Below are 20,176 nucleotides of genomic sequence, written 5' to 3'. Positions count from 1 at the left end.
TCTCAGGTTCAACCTCAGCATCTCCCAAGTAGGGCTGGGAATGAAACCACTAGATGGACCAATGGGCTCACTCAGTCCAAGGAAACTTCCTATGTCTGAACTTGGGCATTGCAACAAAAGCTTGTATCAGGTTGCTGTCTGTGACAGACACAATTGGACCCAGCCACCCAAGTTGTGGGCAAGGCAGAGGTGGTCCAAAACTATCAGAACAGCTTCATAGAGCACTTGCCAATCCATTGAGCTTAGATCACTAAAAAGTGTTCCTTGCGAAAATAGTATTACAGTCATACCTCAGAAGTCGAACAGCATCTGTTCTGGAAGTCCATTTGACTTCCAAAATGTTCGACTTGCAAAGCGCAGATTCGGATTGGCTGCAGGAGCTTCCTGCAGCCAATCAGAAGCCCCATCAGGCGTCCGGCTTCCAAAAGAACGTTTGAAAACCAGAACACTCACTTCCGGTTTTCGATCATTCAGGAACCAGAACGTTTGACTCCCAAGGTGTTCGGGAGCCGAGGTATGACTGTATAACACAAATAGCACTTTTAAAACCAAATGCAGAGTAAAACAATGTAATAAAATTAGTGTAAATCCAGCAGGAGAAATCACATAGTGGTTGCTTAGATCAGTGAATAAAACTGACTCAGAAACTTTTGGGTATCACCTGACCCCTCTCCTCCCCAGCTTCTGATTTTTGTTTGTTGATTCCATTCATTCCATTTCTTGCCCCACTTTTACTATAAGGTCCCAGGGCGGGTTACAACAATAAAATATACAATGAAAAACAATTCCGTATATACAAACATTTAAAAATACTTCCAATGCAGACTGAGATAAGTATATCCACTAGGTGGGTTGGTGCCACCACATTAAAGGCCAATTCCTCTAGCATTCAAAATGGACCTTCTGATAAGATGGTATCTCCTGTAGAGCACAGTGATCAATAGAGTATATATATTTCAGTAGTTGCTGAGCTCTTTTTGACTAAAGTTTTTTTTTTTTTTTTTGGCCATGGTACACTTTTATTCCTTGACATTATAGGCCTACTTCAGCATAAGTCCTGTCAGGTTTCAACCTTATTTTTAAAACCTCGAAGAAGGGGACTGTATGTCCTTCCTAGGCTTCTCCCTGTTGGATTCTGCCTGTGTTGTCTGTCAGGCACTCCCGGGTTCTGGGAGAACTAAGCATCTATTTAAGCTTGATAGAAAAGAGGTTTGGTAATTAAGAATTTTTGCCAGGACTTCCGGTTTGGTGCCGGTCAATGGCGGACGGGAGTCAGACGGCTCCGTCCTCCGCAAGGCTTTAGGGACCTCCGTGCCTGCGCCACGGGTCCCTTAAAACCACGGGAAGAGCGTCCCGTGGACCGTTATCCTTGTGGGTCCCAGACGTGCCGTCCCCGCTCCTGATTGACCCTCGTAAGGGGGAAAATCAGGCGAGCGGAGCCCGGTGCGGGACTGAAGAGGTGACTGCCTTCGGAGGATCAAAGCAGCGATCCCGCCAGACGCGAGCACCCGACACTTCCTGCCTAGAAGTTTCAGAAGAAACTCTGTAAGTAATGATTTTAAACTGATTTGGAACTTTGAAGAATAATAACTTACAGAGAAAAGTCAAAAGGAAGCCTGCTCCCTTTGAACTGTTTGCCGGAGCTTGGTAGCGCTAAAAGATCAAAGCCGCAACTAACGGAAAAGTTTTGCGAACTCTGCCAAACTTTTTAAAAGTGGATTAAAAGTTGTTTTAAAGTTGTTTTAAGACTTAAAAGCAGGAGATATGGCAAAAGAAGACACCGCTCTCCCTCAGGATTAGGATTCCGGGCCGGTAGCGGGCTGCAGTAAATTGTTGCCATTTTTCTCTTTGTTACTGTATCAGTGACTGTTTACCAGTGGAGACATTTTAGATACTTTGTGGCCAGCTACAACGAATTATAAAGACTTGGTGGTAACACTGCAAAGGAAATATAGTTGCTGGCTTGGGCTACTTAAAAACTAAACTCTTTTTGACTGTAAAGTATTTTGAGACTTCAAAATTGGGAACTCTGTGCCTAGAAGTTTGACTACTGGACTTGTGTGGGACTCCTGGCTCAGCAGTCTCTTTGTTCTCAGAAGGGAACTGCTGGCCACCTGGTGTTTACTTTTGAGACTGTTGGCTTTCTACTGTGAATGTCTGAAACGGTTACCACAGCAACTGGAGTGACCTTGAGATTACAATTGCAGAGCTCACAGGACATGCATGAGAACACTAGATCTAAAACAGCTAGCTCTTCACAAAGAAAAGGCTCCTTTTCCCTATCTCTACAAGAACAGATGGAGAAACTAGCTGCTAGTGTTGCAGAAATAGCAGAAGGACTTAAAAGTGTGACGGAGGGGTTGAAGCAAACGCAGGCTTCAGTTAATACAATTGGTGCATCAGTCAATGCTACAGTTAACTCTGCAATAGAAAAACTTCAAGTCGACTTAAAAGCTGATATAAAAAATTCCACTGATACTTTGGAGAGATCGATTGGTCAAATTGAGGAGAATGTAAAAAAGAACAGAGACCAGATAAATAACATAGCACAGGAGGTAACAACCTTGAAAAAGGACTCTGAGCAATTTAAAGTGGTTCAAGAAAAAATAAAAAAAGTGGAACAGAAATTGGACAATATAGACTTGGAGAATTTAGAGAGAATTGGCACACGACAGAGAACTGTGGAAGAGTCTCTTGCTTTTCTTCAACTCCACCAGAGGGAGGGGAACATTCGTCTCAGGGGTCTTCCGGAATTGGAAGGAGAAGACCTAAAAGCCTACATTGTGAAGTTATTTTCGTCATACTGGGAATTGGAAGAGGTAAACGTTGCAGCGCGCATAGTGAAGGCCTTCAGATTTGGGCCTAGAGGATCCAGAGGGAAGAAAGGTGCCAAAACAGTCAGTGACTGTCTGCTTGTGTTGCATGACAGAAACGACAGGGACTTCTTTCTGGATTTGCATTATAAAAACAACCTGGTGGTACAGTGGAGTAAAGTCATCTTTTATAAGGATATCCCCAGATTCTTTTTGGACAAAAGAATTCCATACAACGATCTGGTTGCTGAGCTAAGAAGAAACAACATCTCCTTCAGCTGGGAATTTCCGGAAGGTCTTACTTTTACATTTGAAGGAAAAAAGATAAGAATCAAATCTCTGGCTGAAAAGCAAAAATTCTTGGATAAACATCTGGAAGAGCTCAAAGGGTCATTGGATTCATCATCTCTACATAGACGTCCAGGAGTATTCCCACCACCGGGGATACCAGGACCAAGTGAAAAGGACCCAGAGGAAGATAAGAAAGCAGAAGCAACTGGAGGAGAGGATTAACAAAGGAAAATGGCGTTTAAGTTAATGACATGGAATGTACGGGGATTGAACCAGAGACCAAAGAGACGCAGAGTATTTCATGGATTGGAAAAAAAGAATTTGGATATCATTTGTTTACAGGAGACACACATAGTTCGGCGACATAGAAGATTACTACAAAATAAAAAGCTAGGCCAAGAGTTCATATCATCAGACAAGGTCAAAAAGAGAGGAGTGGTACTATATGTAAAGGAGAAATATAGCCCAAAACAGCTATTTAAAGATGAAGAAGGGAGATACATCGCTATTGAAATCAAAATACAAGGCGAAAAATTTCTGATTCTGGGACTTTACGCACCAAATGATGGAAAGTCAATTTTTTATAAAAAAATACACGACCTGCTGCTGGACTATTTGGACTACAAGTTAGTTTGCCTGGGAGATTTTAATGGTGCAGTTTCCACTTTAATGGACAGATCTCAAAGAACTAAATTAACAAATGATGGGAAACTACCTAAGACTTTTTTTGAAATGGTGGACAATTTAAATTTGGAGGATGCTTGGAGGCTAAAAAAACCCACCGACACTGAGGCAACGTATTTCAGTGAATCCCAGCAGTCATGGTCGAGGATAGATTACATTTGGATATCGAACGAATTGGCACCGAAAATACAAAAAGCAGAAATTGGCCCAAGGACTTATTCGGACCACAATCCTGTACAGGTAACCCTCAAGATGGTTTCCAAGGGTTCCTTCAGATGGAGAATGGATGACGCATTGATGAGAGATACCAAGCTGGTAGGAAGAGCCGCGAAAAAAATGAAGGAGTATTTTCAAATCAATTGGAACTCGGAAGTAGAAAAAAGAACCGCCTGGGATGCAAGTAAAGCGGTAATGAGAGGATTCCTTATAAGCGAAAAAGCAAAAAAGCAAAAAAGAAAAGATTACAAAATGCGGAAATGGAAAGACTGTTGAAACTAATCAAAGTTAAGGAGAAAGAGCTAAGAGGACATCCCAAATCTTTAAGAATTCAAAAGGAAATTAAATACTTACAATCCCAGTATGCTAAAATCATGAATCAAGACATAGAATGGAAACTAAAAATGATGAAACAGAGATCATTTGAATCTGCGAACAAATGTGGAAAACTACTAGCTTGGCAACTGAAGAAAAGACAGAAGGCAAATGTCATCAGTAATCTAGCAGTGAATGGGAAAATAGTGGAAAACCCGGAGGAAATCAGAAAGTGTTTTCAAAATTTTTATAAGCAACTGTACAAGGAGGAAAGGATAAAAGAAGAAGAGATAGACCGATTTCTGCAACAACATGGCCTGCAAAAAGTCCCAGAGGATAAACTAATAACACTCAACCACCCAATATCGACCCAAGAGATTGAGGATGCAATTAAAAACATGCAATTAGGAAAGGCACCAGGACCAGATGGACTAACTGCAAAGTTTTACAAGACTCTTAAAGACTGGCTTTCGCAGCCTTTGAAAGAAGTTTGCAATAAAATATTGGAAGGAGATAGGGCGCCAGAGACGTGGAAAGAAGCCTTTATCACACTGATTCCAAAACCAGATACAGATAAAATGCAAATGAAAAACTACCGTCCAATTTCCCTTTTGAATGTGGATTACAAAATTTTTGCAAATGTTATGGCTACCAGATTAAAAAGAGTGCTTAAAGACTATATACACAAAGATCAAGCGGGTTTCCTTCCAGGAAGACAGATAAGTAATAATACAAGAATTATTGTGGATATTCTAGAAAAACTGGAAAGAAACATAAATACAGAGGTAGCACTACTGTTTATCGATGCGGAGAAAGCCTTCGACAAGGTATCTTGGATGTTCATGAAAAAGAATTTGGAAAAGATGGGAGTTGGAGAAAGATTTCTAAATGGCATTAAAGCCATTTATACAGAACAAAGAGCAAAAATAATAGTAAATGGTGTGATATCGGAGGAAATTGAAGTTGAAAAAGGAACAAGACAAGGGTGCCCTATCTCCCCTTTATTATTTATCACGGTCCTGGAGGTCCTTTTAAATATGCTACGAAAAGAGAAACAGATAAAAGGAATTAGGGTGGGAGAGAAAGAATACAAACTACGCGCCTTCGCAGACGATCTGATGCTATCCCTGCAAGAACCGGAGGGCAGTGTCCCCAAAGCCTTGGAATTAATTGAACAATTTGGACGAGTAGCTGGCTTCAAACTAAACAAACAGAAAACCAAAGTTCTAAGTAAAAATATGAGTGCAGAACAGATACGAAGATTACAAGAAGGCACAGGCCTCAATTTTGTTAAATCTGTAAAATATCTAGGTATCAATCTCACAGCAAAAAATATCAACCTGTATAAAGATAACTATGAAAAACTGTGGACAGAGATAAAGAAAGATCTGGAGATGTGGACAAGGTTGAAATTGTCGTTAATGGGCAGAATAGCAGCGATCAAAATGAATGTTCTACCAAGGATGCTGTTTTTATTCCAAGCCATACCAATTCTGGATAAAATGGACTGTTTTAAGATATGGCAAAGGGACTTATCGAAGTTTATATGGCAGGGCAAAAAGCCTAGAATTAAGTTTAAGATTTTGACAGACTCCAAAGAGAGAGGAGGCTTTGCTCTGCCGGATTTAAGACTTTATTTTGAAGCAGCGGCCTTTTGCTGGTTGAAAGATTGGTTTAAACTAGAAAATGTAGACGTGTTGGACTTGGAAGGACACGACAACATGTTTGGATGGCATGCATACCTTTGGTATGATAAAGCTAAAATCCACAGAACTTTTAAGAGTCACATAATTAGGAAATCTCTGTATCAGGTTTGGATTAGGTATAAAGACTTACTGGAGAGAAAGACTCCTAGATGGATATCACCAGTCGAGGCCAAGGCCTATAAGAGACCAAACATGTCTGCAAGTTGGTTACGGTATATGGATATATTGCAGCAGGAAGGGGACTAATTTAAGCTGAAAAGCTATGATCAAGTTAAAAATCAAGTCCCCGACTGGCTGCAATATCATCAAGTTCATGAAACATTTAAATTGGACAAAAAAATTGGTTTTCAAGTTGAAAAATCAAAACTGGAAACAGAACTGATTGAATCGAACTTTAAAAACCTTTCCAAGATGTACAACTTGTTGCTAGAGTGGCATACGAAAGATGAATTGGTGAAATCAACAATGATAGATTGGGCAAAAGATGTGGGTCATAATATTATGATGGATGACTGGGAGAGACTGTGGCAGAAAGGTATCAATTTTACTGCATGTAATAGTTTAAGAGAAAATGTTATGAAAATGATATACAGATGGTATCTGACACCAGTTAAGCTAGCTAGAATGAATTCTAAAATGTCGGATGTGTGTTGGAAATGTAAAGTGTCGAAAGGTACCTTTTATCATATGTGGTGGTCGTGTCCAGGGGTAAAGGCCTTCTGGGACAAGATTTATAATGAGCTTAAGAAGGTAATGAAAATTACCTTTTGTAAGAAACCAGAGGCTTTTCTTTTGAGCATGACCAATGAAGAGATACCCAGTCAGGATAGAGTATTTTTTATGTATGCCACGACAGCGGCTAGAATTTTATTGGCAAGAACTTGGAAGGGTGAAGACATACCAACAATTGAGGAATGGCAGATGAAGTTGATGGAGTACATGGAATTGGCAGACCTGACCGCCAGGATCCGAGACCAGAGGGAGGAGAAGGTGTCGCAAGATTGGAAGAAATTTAAGGACTATTTAGTTAAGCATGTTAAACTGAATGTTTGAATATTTGTGCAGAAATATATAAAAGAATCGGCTTTAGAAGTTTAAGGTTAGTTATAATGGTTTGAGAAGAAAATTTGATGTGATAGATTTATTCGTATAAGAATGTGATAAGATATAGAATATAAGTTTATAATATATTGGTTTAGATGAATTGGAAGAACATTAAGATATTGAGTATGAGTTAATGGGAAAAGAAATGAAGCTACCTAAAAAGTATATATGTATTTGAAGACAGAGGAGGGACCAGGGGAAGTCCCCTTTAAGAAGATAAAAAAAAAGTAGAGAAACAAAGATAAATAGTTAGTAAGGTTTGTATAAGTTCTTTTTTCTTTTGTAGGGTATTGTTGTGTTTTATTTCGTTGATTGTGTATTTTGTTCTTATTGTGTTTATGTATGTCTAATGTTGTTTGTGTTTTGTTTTATGGAAAATAATAAAATCTTTAAAAAAAAAAAAGAATTTTTGCCCTCTTGTGAAACACTATCCAAATGCTTTTTATTCCCTTCTCCCATAGTTTTCTTGCATATGTATCATTCGTTTTTGGATTATTGCTCTCCTGGGATTGTATGAAAATATATCCTTTGTGAAGGAGGAACATTCAATTATCCCACTCAGAGAATGGGACAGCTTCCTCTGAATTATGCTTTTGTTTCATGGGATGAGCTAATGTTGTTTTAAGTTACTCTTGCTAAGTAACAAGTTATTGAATGAATTCCCTTTTCTCTTTTATCTGGATACACTATGAATAAGCAAAATGGAATATGCACATATCAGCTCAAGTAAATGAAAACTGCTTTAATTTTTAATTTCTTCTGTAACCTATTCTGTTATTTGGCAGACATTGACGAGTGTGAGACATCTGGAATATGCATGAATGGGCACTGTGTGAATACTGAAGGTTCCTTCCGATGTGAATGTCTTCCTGGCCTTGCCGTTGGACTGGATGGGCGCGTGTGTGTTGGTAAGATAAGCTCATTATGCCGGCAGCTACAATTCAGTTCTGGATTAAAAACCACAAATAGTTGTAGAACATGCCACCTGTCTGTGACTCATAAACTAGCTCAGGTAGAAAAGTGTTACGCTAGGATATGTCTTTGGTAAGTCTCCGTGAGAAGGGAGTCTCTACAATGAGGGGACCATCAAGACCAGGCTTCCTCAACCTCAGCCCTCCAGATCTTTTTGGCCTGCAACTCCCATGATCCCTAGCTAGCAGGACCAGTGGTCAGGGATGATGGGAATTGTAGTCTCAAAACATCTGGAGGGCCGAGGTTGAGGAAGCCTGATCAAGACCATGTACTCCTGCTTTCCTAACAAACGCAGAACATGATTGGTAGTACAATACAGTACAACACAACATATTTTTTGACATGTTATATCCTGCCTTTTGCTCGTTGTGGAACCCGAGGAGGCATTTGTGTGGTTCCCCAGCAGAAACTCATTGAAGCCCTGACCAGATCAAGACCTCTTTTTGTTTCAGCAAGGTGGTGGCTTCACACGCCTTCAGACCACACCCTAGCCAAGCAAAACTGACTTTCCTCTGCATTTTAAGTCCTTGACTAAAAAGTGCAAAGAGAGGAAGCTGAATTATTTTATTAAGCAGAGTGTGAAGTCTTCAGGGAGGTTGTGTCTCAAAGAGGTTGAAACATCTAAAGTTAAGCTAAATTGCTTTTGACAGCCTTTTCATTTGTTCTGCAGCTGGGATTATCCAAAGTTGGTCAGACTTGCCTTGTTACGTTTGGATTAATACTTTTCAAGAACATATGCATTATAACTAAGACCAGTGGGGGATTTTTTTAAAAAATAAAAAATAAAAACCCTATTTGCTTGGCAGTAATGAATATTTTGCATAGCTCAGCATTTAGACAATAAAAGGAATTGGGGGCGTGTGCAGAAGAGGAGAAGCTGGGGGGTGGGGTAGAACCGTATATGAAACCTAGCCTTAGCGGTGGTATGCCATTTTTCTACATCTTTGTGGCATTATTGTTGTTGAATTGGTTATCTTATTGGTTTTCTCTCTCCCCCCCCCCCCCATTTAGATACACATATGCGAAGCACATGCTATGGTGAATACAGGAGAGGTCAATGTGTTAAACCATTATCTGGAGCCGTCACTAAATCAGAATGTTGTTGTGCCAACACTGACTATGCATTTGGAGAACCTTGCCGGCCTTGTCCAGCACAAAGTTCAGGTACAACATGATTTAGATTTGCGTCTTTCAGTCATAATTTTAAAAGTGTTCAAAATTGCCACAGCAGGCCACACTCTAATAATGTCTTAATATGTACCTTTTAAAAATCTTGTATGACTTATATACTGCTGTGTATTTTTAAAAACCTCTGTTTAGTGTATTGAGCAGCTGAGGGGGGAAAGCTGTTTGCTTGTGAAACTGCATAGGTCATGAGTTGTGATGGATGAATTTTTCTAGTGAATATTCCTTAGAATTTGATAGTATGAATTCCTGTAGTGAAAGTCAATTGCAGATTCTATTTTGGTATATTTCTACTTATTTTTGGTTTATGTATTTTTTTCTTTACTTTCAAATTGGTGTATCTTCATGGCATAAAATTTGGCATTCCCTTAAAAGTGCACAAAATGTTTGTGCACCCCCAACTTATGGCCTGCTTATTCACTGTATTTGGAGAGAAAACTCAACCTGATGTGTGACAAGTCTGTTCTGTTACCACAAATTGCCCTAGGCAAGATTTCCAACAAATCTTGTTCCAATGGCAGATAATAATAATAATAATAATAATAATAATAATAATAATAATAATAGTCAGGGATTGCCCGGCTCCTCGCGAGGAGAGGGCGAGGGGAGGTCCTATTCGGGAGGAGAGCCGGGGCAGAGGTATTCCTTGTGAGGAGTGAGGGGAGAAAGGTCCTCCTCCCAAGGAGGAGGGGGACAGGAGGACTACTCGAGAGGAAGGACTCGGAGGAGGTCCTGCTCACGAGGAGGGCAGGGAGAGAGGTCTTCCTTGGGAGGAGGACTGGGAGAGCAGCCCTTCACGAGAGGAAGTCTCTCTAAGTTACAGGGAACCCCAGCCACTTCTGTCAACGGACTCCTCCTCCTCTAGCATTTCTCCTGAGGTCTCTCCAAGGGAGGAGGAGCTGCAGAGGCTTGGAGACTGGGCAAAGACCCAGCAACGCCAGCCAGAGAGGATCTGAGGAAGAGCTGCCGCTTCCGGCGCCAGCACAGCATCGGGGGGGGGGGTCAGGAAGCACCGCAGACGTCGTTTTAGGGTGCCGAGACTTTGGTGTTGGGTGGGAAACAGGAGAGCAGCACTTCCGGAGTCTTCAAGTGACTGAGTGCTCATGTTTGGAACTAGCTCTACACTGTAAATAGAAATGCACAATAAATAGTCTTAGTAACTGAAAGCTCTGTCCTTACTCATGAGCAACCCTGGGAAGTATCCTGACAACAACAACAACAACAACAACAACAACAACAACAACACTCCATAAATTTGTGTGGCACTTTATGAAGGATTAGATATTGCAAGCTTCTCAATACCCTGTCTCAAGGATTTTGCAGTCTAAAATTAGATGCATCAGAGAACAGAGGAAGGGGGAGAAACAAACATGTATTGCAAGGTATTGCAATTTCTTTTCGGAACATGGAACAAGCCAAATAATTTACATATATTTATGCTTGTAAGTTATGGATGCATTATATCTATCTATCTATCTATCTATCTATCTATCTATCTATCTATTTATCATCTATCTCTCACACACAAAAAAGGGAAGCCCTGTTCAGATTGTGTGCATTTTTTAAAATAAAAAACCCCCACTGTAGCCTCTTGGCCAAATATCTCAGAAAAACAGCATTCTGGAATGTCTAGCACTGAAATTGGCTCACTGGTTTTGAGGAAAAGGTACCTTGAGAAGCTTGTACATTTTTAACCTTTATTTTAATTGGCAGTTTTAAGACAGAGACAGAGAATAAAGATCACTTGAAACCGATTAAGCTGGCTTTAGCTGATGTGCAAGCTTTAAGGAGGAATTGTTGTCCACTGTTTCACTGTAGGCCACGTTAGTTAAAATACCAGCAAAAATTCTGGGAAGTTATCGGACCAGGAAAAGGTCTTTTACAGCACCGTCTGCTGCTATCAGCTCTCCTTTTGTAACTTACACAGTAGAGCTGAAACGTTTTGTAAATGTAAATGGCTCGATGCCATTAACTTCTGTTTTGTATTTGAATTAATTTAACAGAACATTTGCACATGTGGAAACAATTTATTCTGGGCTGTTCTGCGCACCTCTCCTATTGTTAGAGATGCCAGCTCATGGAGGGTAAAATATAGGACAGCTTTCAGCTTTTGATTTTCAGGTTGTGGGTGTGGGGCAGGGGGTTGGAAGAGTGACCTTTTTTTTTCCAGGAAATGCATATTGTGGTGTGAACTTGCAGCTCTCGGAAGGATTTCATATGTCTGCTCTGAATGAATAGGGCCATGCATTTAAAACTCATGACTTCTATGAATCCTGGGAACTAGATGGACGACATGACAGCTCTTGCAACCTGTGAGCAGATCGCTTTCAGGCAAAGATAATGTATAGACAAATTTAAAGATATTTGGAAAGTATTTATTGGAACGGTAGTGACTTGTGAACTGATGTATATACATGATGTAGATATATTTACATATAGTTTTGTAACTACATTTTAATGTTACTTCATTATTGTTGCCATTCTCTGTTTTCTTTAGTTTCTTTTTCCATTTACTTTAATCTACTGTAAAATTATCAATTGCGTATATAAATATTTTACAAAAGAATCATGGAAACTATATTTTCCCTCTCAGAGCTGCAATTGCCAGCGCCCTTAACAAACTACAGTTCCCAGGATTCTTTGGTGGTCAGGGAGCCATGTGCTTTGAATGTACAGTGTGGGTCAGTCCGACTAGACATGAGGTGTGGGAACGGTGGACGTGGTTTTGTCCAAAACAGCTGGCAGGCCAACCTCTGAGGCCCGGCTGGCGTAATTTGGCCCACAGGCCAAAGGTTCCTCACACCTGTTCTAGATAGATTTCAATTCAGGTAGGAGCAGCAATGTAGCTTCAGGCTGGGTCATCAGTTCCAACTTCAAGCAGGGATTATTGGTATTTTAAAAGCTCTGTTCTGACACCGTTGTTTTGAAAGAGCTGAATGCATCTATTAAAGCAGGCTTCCTCAGACTCAGCCCTCCAGATGTTTTTGGCCTAGGACTCCCATGATCCCTAAAACAGTGGTCAGGGATGATGGGAATTGTAGTCTTAAAACATCTGGAGGGCTGGGGTTGAGGAAACCTGTATTAAAGTCTTAAAAATAAGTGGTTTGATTTGATTATTTTTTTCTCTTCTTTGATTATTTTTCTGGGAGTCGAAACAGGCAAGAAGAGGGGTAGGGTGAAATTTTTTAGATGTAATTAGGATGGCTTATCATGGTACCCCGAAGTCAGAGTGTTAAAAATTTTTTTATTTGGATGTGAGAAGAGATACTTGGACTGTTTTTAAAGGAGGATAGTGTAATATTATATAAGGTTTGAATTAGAAATACCAGCAGCAGTTTTAGTGGAATAAGAGAAAGATAAGGATATAAGAAGTTAAGATTTGTATTAAGAAGTTATATTTTGTATTAAGAAGTTATATTTTGATATTTTGATGTTAATTGATTTAAATTTCAGAGATGAGAATTGTTGAAATAGATAGAAAGTTATTAAAGTAAATTAGAATTGGAAGCACAGGAGAGAATGGGGGAAGTCCCCGTAATTAGATTTGAAATAAGATTTTAATTAATGTATGGAGTGTTGGTGTTCCAGTGTGGGTATGTATTTTCTTTTATTTTTGTTTTTCTTGTTGTATTTGTTGTTGTTGTATTTGTTCTATTGAATTTGTATTTGTTTTGATGTGGAAAACCAATAAATTCTTGTTAATCAATGATTTGATTATTTTTTTCTCCCCAGATGAGTACCGTGCGCTTTGTAGCAGTGGCCCAGGCATTACAGCGCAAGGAACAGGTATGGTTGTAAAAAAAAAACAGTGGGTATTGGCATTGTTTGAGGAAAGGATTGTATAGACTAACATAATTACAGATAATTGTAATAGGGAGGGACTGTAGCTCAGTGGTAGATAATCTGCTTTGCATGCAGAAGGTCCCAGGTTCAATCCTCGGCTTCTCCAGGTAGGGCTGGGAAACATCTCTGGAGAGCTGCTGCCTGTTAGCATAGACCAGGGTTTCCCAAACTTGGGTCTCCAGCTGTTTTGGACTACAATTCTCATCAACCCTGACCATTGGTCCTGCTAGCTGGGATTTGCAGTCCAAAAACAGCTGGAGACCCAAGTTTAGGAAATGCTGGCGTAGACAATAATGGACTAGATGACTCTGTATAAGGCAGCTTCCTATGTTCCTGCAGTTCTGAAAGGATAAAAAATTAGGGGTGGACAGATTCATCTGTTATTTCTGGGTATGTGCACAATTTCACATGGGTTTATTCATAAGTCCTTTGCCTTTTTGTATCAATCTGTGATTTTTTAAGAATTAAAGAACACATGAGTAGTAGTGTTGAGTAGTGGTTAGGGTGCTGGTGTAGGATCTGTAGACCAGGATTCAACTCCCCAGTCCGCCATGAAGTCCACTGGGTGACTTTGAGGCGGTCACTGTCTCTCAGCCTAACCTACCTCACAGGGTTGCTGTGAGGCTAAAAAACGAAAGGGGGGAGAAGTATGTGTGCCACCTTGATATCTGTTTTGAGCCAAGAAGTGGAACACAAAATTTGGAGAAGTGCAAATTTTGATCCATACGTTGGTCCGGGTGGGGGTAGAGTGGAATACAAATTAGGGCCATTTCGCTTAAAAATATGGACTAAAGAAAATAATCCTCCATCAGGGTGAAAAATAATAATCTTGACACCTTCCGTTTTCTAGATATCAACGAATGCGCACTGGATCCTGACATTTGTCCCAATGGAATATGTGAAAATCTGCGCGGAACCTACAAATGCATCTGTAATTTTGGGTACGAAGTGGATTCATCCGGGAAAAACTGCTTAGGTATGAAGTTTTCCATATCCCTATCTAACACACTCCTGTATGGTGCCTCATTGTTCTGCTTTAGTTCCATCTAGCGTTTCCGATTTGTCTGCCTTGTTTCTTCCTGGTATTTTAGCTAGCTTCTTTTCCATCTTTGTAATTCTTCCCTCCTAGTTATCAGACTGGCAGATATTAATTCATTCGCCGTATTTTGGAGGGTCCCCCCCACCCCCATGTAAAATAGGCAGGAGGGATTCTGAATGTTGGGGAAGGGTGTAGCTCAGTGGCACAGCATCTTCCCTTCATGCAGACAGTCCAAGGGTCAACCCCTTCCATCTCCGGGTAGGGGCTGGGAGACATTCACTTTGTAAAACCCTGCAGAGCTGCTGACAGTCAGTGTGAGCAGCACAGAGCTAGATGGAATGGTGGGTCTGATTCAGCATAAGGCAGATCCCTATGTTCCCTATGGTTTAGACTCTTGCTTCAGCCTCCTGTTGCTGTTACATTTGCAGGCCCTTTTCTGTGGTGCACCTGCTCTTTTCCTGAAGCCACACTGTGGTCTGAATTGCATGGACTGATTTGGAAAGGAGATGCAGGCTGACACGTCCTGTTCTTGGATAGTGTGTTGGATTGGTCAACCTGTTGTTCCCCTTTCCATTTCTTCTGTTTTGGTGTAATACTTTTTTTTTGCAGCACCTGTGATGTTATGGCTCCCAAACTGATTGCTTGACTACCCTACAAGCTAGCATTTATGCCTTAAATCAGTGGTTCCCATCTCAACCTTTTTTTGGTCATGCCCCACCTAAGTAGCAGCAAAGAAGCAGATTTTTTTGAAAAAAGAGTTACTACCAATTAGTTTATTCAATAATCACAGTGAAAGACAAAGGAACGCGGTCTCTCTCTAGATCAGTGGTTCCCAACCTTTTTTAGTGGGGCACCTAAGCATATCTAAAATCCTGATGCCCCCCCCCCCATGACATATAATTCTTACTATTCAAAAAGTGAACTCCTATTCACGTGGAGGAAGCCTAAAACGTCATTAACTTGGTCAAACTCATTCTCGAATTGCCCCCCTTAAAAATCAAATTGCCCCCCTGTGGGGCGTATGTCCCATGTTGGAAACCACGGCCTTTAATATTCTGATTTCTCCTCATTGTCGGTCCCATTGATTTTGGATCCATGAACTGGGCCTCCCAGAGACAACACTTCCTGAGCCAGATGCATCTGCGTGATTCCCCCCCCCCCCATCAGGAGCATCACATTGTTTTATTCACATGAATGTTGCCCGAAAGTTCTGGTGTGTCTTGCTTGAATACAGGAAATAAAGACACCCCCCCCATTCTTAAATACAAGAAATAGTGAACTAGCATCAGTGTAATCATTATGTACGCCTTTAGATGTTTCTTTCTCTGTGTGTTTTTCAGTGTCTGTCCAGGTGGATGTATTTGCTCCAGAACAGAAGTTAGTGTAGCCCAGTGTTACCCAACCTAGGGCCCTCCAGGCGTTTTAGATTCCAACTCCCATCAGCTCCAACCTGCATGTCCAAGTCAGGAATGAGGGGAGATGTAGTCAGAAACATCAAGAGCAGGTACTGGGAACCTTTGGCCCTCCAGATGTTTTTGACTCGCAACTCCTGCCATCCTTGACCGTGGGCCGTGCTGGCTGGGTCTGATGGGACTTGGAATCCAACAACAAACAGACTGAAGAGAACCATATGTTCCATTTAATTTAAACTTGGCGCCTGAAGTGGAGTAGAATGCCACCCCCCGTCTTTTCAGGTGGAACTATAAACATCCTACTTTGATAGGGGGCAGAGATTGATTTGGCCTTGGGAAGACTATATTCCAATGTTCAGCGGGCCCAATGATGGCATGTCACTCATATGGTGTTAGAAAGGGTGATGACATTGGAAAAGAAAAATACACTTATTATGCAATTCCCTTTTGATGGCACAAGAGTTATTTGTTGCTGCTTTTCGTTACAGGGAAATATAAATTTTCCTGCCAGAGGTGGGAAGTTTGGGAACTAGTGCTGTAAACCACTAAAAGTCCTGATACTTGTTCCTTTTTCCGGTGATTTAATACTCAACTTTAGCATTTCTCTTACAGAACAAAGGGAAACATCCCCATCAGTGAAACGTATCTGCTTATAATTTTTTCCCCCCTTTTATGGCTTCCCATGAGAACAAAATTTTATTTAGTCTCTCTGATGACACTCTTAATTGTTTCTGCAGACATCGATGAGTGCTCCTTGAACCCATTGCTTTGTGACAATGGGCAGTGCAGAAACACCCCTGGAAGCTTCACTTGCACATGCCCCAAGGGATATGTGTACAAGCCTGACCAACAAACATGTGAAGGTAATTGAAAATATCCCTTTATGTTATACCTATTCTGAGCATCTGATTTTTATTTTTATTTTTAAATCACCCTATCTCTGGAGTTATATTTGGATCAAATAAAATGTGGGCTTATTTGCCAACATTAGGGATGAATTCCATTTAAGGCAGACTGGAACTGTTGTATTTTTATAAGTATGCCATGAAACTTTTGACTTTGTTTATTACACTTGGGGGTGGGGATATATAATCTGCATTCCCAAAGGATATTTCGGGTGGGAATTTAGCTGCGGCTAGGTGTTCAGTGATCCCAGGGAATGGGAAGATCTGGTTTCACATCCCAGAGAACTATTGGACTCTGTGGGCACCAATGAGCACATTGCTGTCCTTCAGCCTTGGTTCCCCAGTTTTAAATGAGAACAGCTGTGACCAGCCTTGTAGGATTGTTGCTGGAACGACTAAAGCAAGGTCCCTTGAAACTTTGGGGTAGACAGTAGACTGTATGTGAAGAGTGAATAGATCTGCATTTTTACTGTATGCATAAAGTAAAGTTTGAATTTATAGGGTTATTTTTTAATGGTACACAGGTGCCTTGGTCCTACGTTTACCTTGGGATGTGCATGGAGCTTCTGTGTTTTCAGGCTACCCTAAGTACAACTTGAAACTATACAGTAAATTGGAGCAATGGGACCATTTTACTTGCAGGATTACCTTACCCTCATATATGCTCACTTGACCACTTCAATTTGCAGAACTGTAACTCCTACCGGAGCCACACAATACTTGTTCTGCACTTGTAAGAAATCAATATTTTAGTATGTCAGCACCTGCACTTTGGAACTCTCTGCCTATTGACATCAGGCAGAAGCCTTTGCTGTATTCTTTTTGGCACCTGCTTAAAACATTTTTTTGTGTAAGCAAGCCTATACATGCACATAGAATGCTAGCATGTGTTTTGATTTATTTTTGCTACATTTGATCATTTTTGAATGGTTTTTGAATATCAGCTTTTAATTGTCTTTTATTGATAATTTTAATGCTTTTATATTTTTTATAAACCACCTAGAGGTTTCCTTAGAATCAAATGTTGTGAAATAAATAAATGCGGCTTGAGGGTACAGGAGACAAATACATTCCAAAAGCAGAAAATTTTGGGATCAGTAATCTGTCCTCCTATGACAAATGGTGGGTTTGCCACAGGTGGATTGTGGATTCATAGCCGCAATCTACAAATCTCTGATTCAACAAGAGAATCCTTTTGTTTCTAGATGACCAGACAGAAAGGAGCAATCTGAAGCTTTGCTGGTCACTAATTCTCACTGTTTCTCTTCTAGATATTGATGAGTGTGAATCCAGCCCTTGTGTTAATGGCGTGTGCAAAAATAATCCTGGCTCTTTTGCCTGTGAATGTTCCCCTGAAAGTACTTTGGATACAACAAAAACCATCTGCATTGGTAATTTCTTCTTCTGAGCTATCTTTATTGGCTGGAAAATATTTTTGTTATAATTGACATACAGATATCATATTCAGTTTTCAGGAAGCTTTTGAGAATAACCATGAAATAAAAATGAAATAAATTTAAAAGTATTTCAATCATTGCTTCACTGTTTACTTGAACATATTAAAAAGTGTCTATAGAGTATCCTTTCACAATGCATTAAAAATTGCAGAGGAGGTATTGTAGTGAATCAACAGATAATGAAAGACTGATCTGACATTCTGAGCTGGAATGAAAAGAGGTGGCAACTTTATAAAGTTGCTGATGGTTTGGGAGAATAGACGGCAGGTATATGAGTGTGGTGGCACCCATCCTAACTACTACCGGTAGGTTTGAATGGGCAGGAAAAACATAAAAAGAGCTTGGCTGCATCAGGCCAAAGTCCCCCTGGTCCAGCAACCCACAGACAGACCTGAGTGCAACAACACACTCCTTGCTCATAATCCCCAGCAGCTGGTATTCAGAGGCAACCTGCCTGTAGTACTGGAGGAAGATGGCAAAAGACAGAAGTTGATTTTTATCTTCTCAAAAACAATAAGGAAACTCCAGACTAAAAGACTGGAGGGTGTTGGCAACAATGTTGGCACCCATCTGTCTTCAAGGGGTGAAATCAAACTGCGTTAGCAGCACCGAAGTGACCTCTCCGGGGTGCAAGCCTGGGCATTGTGTATGGAGGTCCTGGGCTGCCCAGACGACAAGACCCGTATCTCTGTCTTGCTGATGTGGTCCAAAGGAAAGCAGAGGAAAATGTCTCGCACCAAATCGACCTCTCTTCCTGGGTTGGTTTTTATGAGGATAACTGAGTTAGTTTTCACCAGTATTCACTCACACTGGGTAAAGATATTTCGGTAGTCATTCATGATATATTGCTAAATGGCAACATCTTATTTTATTTTTATTTACCTTTGCAGAGACTGTTAAAGGCACATGTTGGCAGACCATAGTGAATGGCAGGTGTGAGATTAATATCAATGGGGCCACTCTGAAATCTCAGTGTTGTTCTTCGCTGGGTGCTGCTTGGGGTAGTCCCTGTGTTCCATGTGAACGAGGTAAGACCATTTTATTGTGTCCTTGGCAAATTATTATTTGGATCATTAGAAGAAAGCATCCAATAGAAAGGGCAAAATCACCTCTGGATGTTTTAAAGGGGGAGGGGCGGCGGGGGCGGCTGGATGATCATTTGCCAGGTGGGGTTCAATCTGAGCCCGAATTTTCATGACATGACAAAGCCCTAGAAAATATGATAGCAGTAAAGGTAATGGCTTTGAGCTTACACAGAACATCTTTCCCCCTTCACTTAAAAGTCAGCAGTGCATCTAATGATGGCCTTGCTCCTGTCTGCTGGTTTCAGAATTGTTTTTATAAGCTTTTTCAGATAAGTCTTTTGCGGGGTGAGTGGGATACACCTGAGCATTATGAACTACTGCACAAGTTAGTATTCTTAACACTTGGATTATGAACTCTGGCAATATCACCAAAGAAATATTGGTTTAGAAGGGAGGATTGCTGGGTCAGGGTATGCAACTAGAACCCCAGCATATGCCTCATTAGAAATGCTAAATCTTGCTGAAACTTTCTGCTGATGAAGTGGCCTTTTCTGATCAGCTCATCTGCCTCAATCCCTGGAATGTCTGCTTATCATGGAACCCAGGTACATTCCAGAGGAGTTTGGGTGCCTATACTATACTTCATGCAGGGCACTATTGATCTGTATGAACTGAATGTGCATCCTAAATCACACCCTCTTGCAGCTGCACATTTCTGGAGAAGTATGGTAATGTTGGGCTGTCTTTCAAGAAAGCTTGTTTTCTGCTATTGATCATCTTCCAAGAAACCCCTGGGTGCTTTAATATCCCCCTTGGAATATCCTATAGAAGTCTGGGTCAGATGTTGTTGTGGTCATGGCCTGATAGAGTGCATGCTAAATGCATTATTTATTTCATAAAACTTATACATTGTGTTTTACAAATGTTTGCTTAGAAGGAAAGTACTAGGAAGCTTGGAACCTTCCAGCTGAGCCTCTTCCATTTTAGTAGCTCAACTCAATTGCTTAAACTGCAGCTTGATTGAGAGAGATCTCTCTAAGGGTCTATATTAATTCCTAGCATGATTATATTAATGGTGATTAAAAGGGGATGTGCATTACTGTCACACTTTACAGAATACACTGCAATGCTGCAGACCACCTCAATCTTCACAAACGATGTGAGATTCCAGAGGTTGCAGGCATGCTTTACTCAGGGCCTGTGTTTTCT

At 40.6% G+C, this 20,176-nt stretch overlaps 1 protein-coding gene across 3 annotated transcripts in view; it reads left to right on the top strand.

Annotated features, from left to right (window-relative positions):
* The window catches only part of FBN1 (fibrillin 1), a 213,563-nt gene that overhangs the window by 112,123 nt on the left and 81,264 nt on the right, over positions 1-20,176 (top strand). For all 3 annotated transcript variants that reach the window (XM_033167565.1, XM_033167564.1, XM_033167563.1), the window contains exons 16-22: positions 7,915-8,037; positions 9,113-9,265; positions 13,019-13,072; positions 13,980-14,105; positions 16,318-16,443; positions 17,757-17,876; positions 18,833-18,970. In XM_033167565.1, the coding sequence (XP_033023456.1) occupies positions 7,915-8,037; positions 9,113-9,265; positions 13,019-13,072; positions 13,980-14,105; positions 16,318-16,443; positions 17,757-17,876; positions 18,833-18,970 (840 nt within the window). The remainder of the gene's footprint in view (positions 1-7,914; positions 8,038-9,112; positions 9,266-13,018; positions 13,073-13,979; positions 14,106-16,317; positions 16,444-17,756; positions 17,877-18,832; positions 18,971-20,176) is intronic.

The sequence above is a fragment of the Lacerta agilis genome, chromosome 13 (assembly GCF_009819535.1).
Source record: "Lacerta agilis isolate rLacAgi1 chromosome 13, rLacAgi1.pri, whole genome shotgun sequence".
In the NCBI taxonomy this organism is placed as follows: domain Eukaryota; kingdom Metazoa; phylum Chordata; class Lepidosauria; order Squamata; family Lacertidae; genus Lacerta; species Lacerta agilis.
Note: the sequence above shows the minus strand (reverse complement) of the source record. Positions and strands in the feature narration are given on the sequence as shown.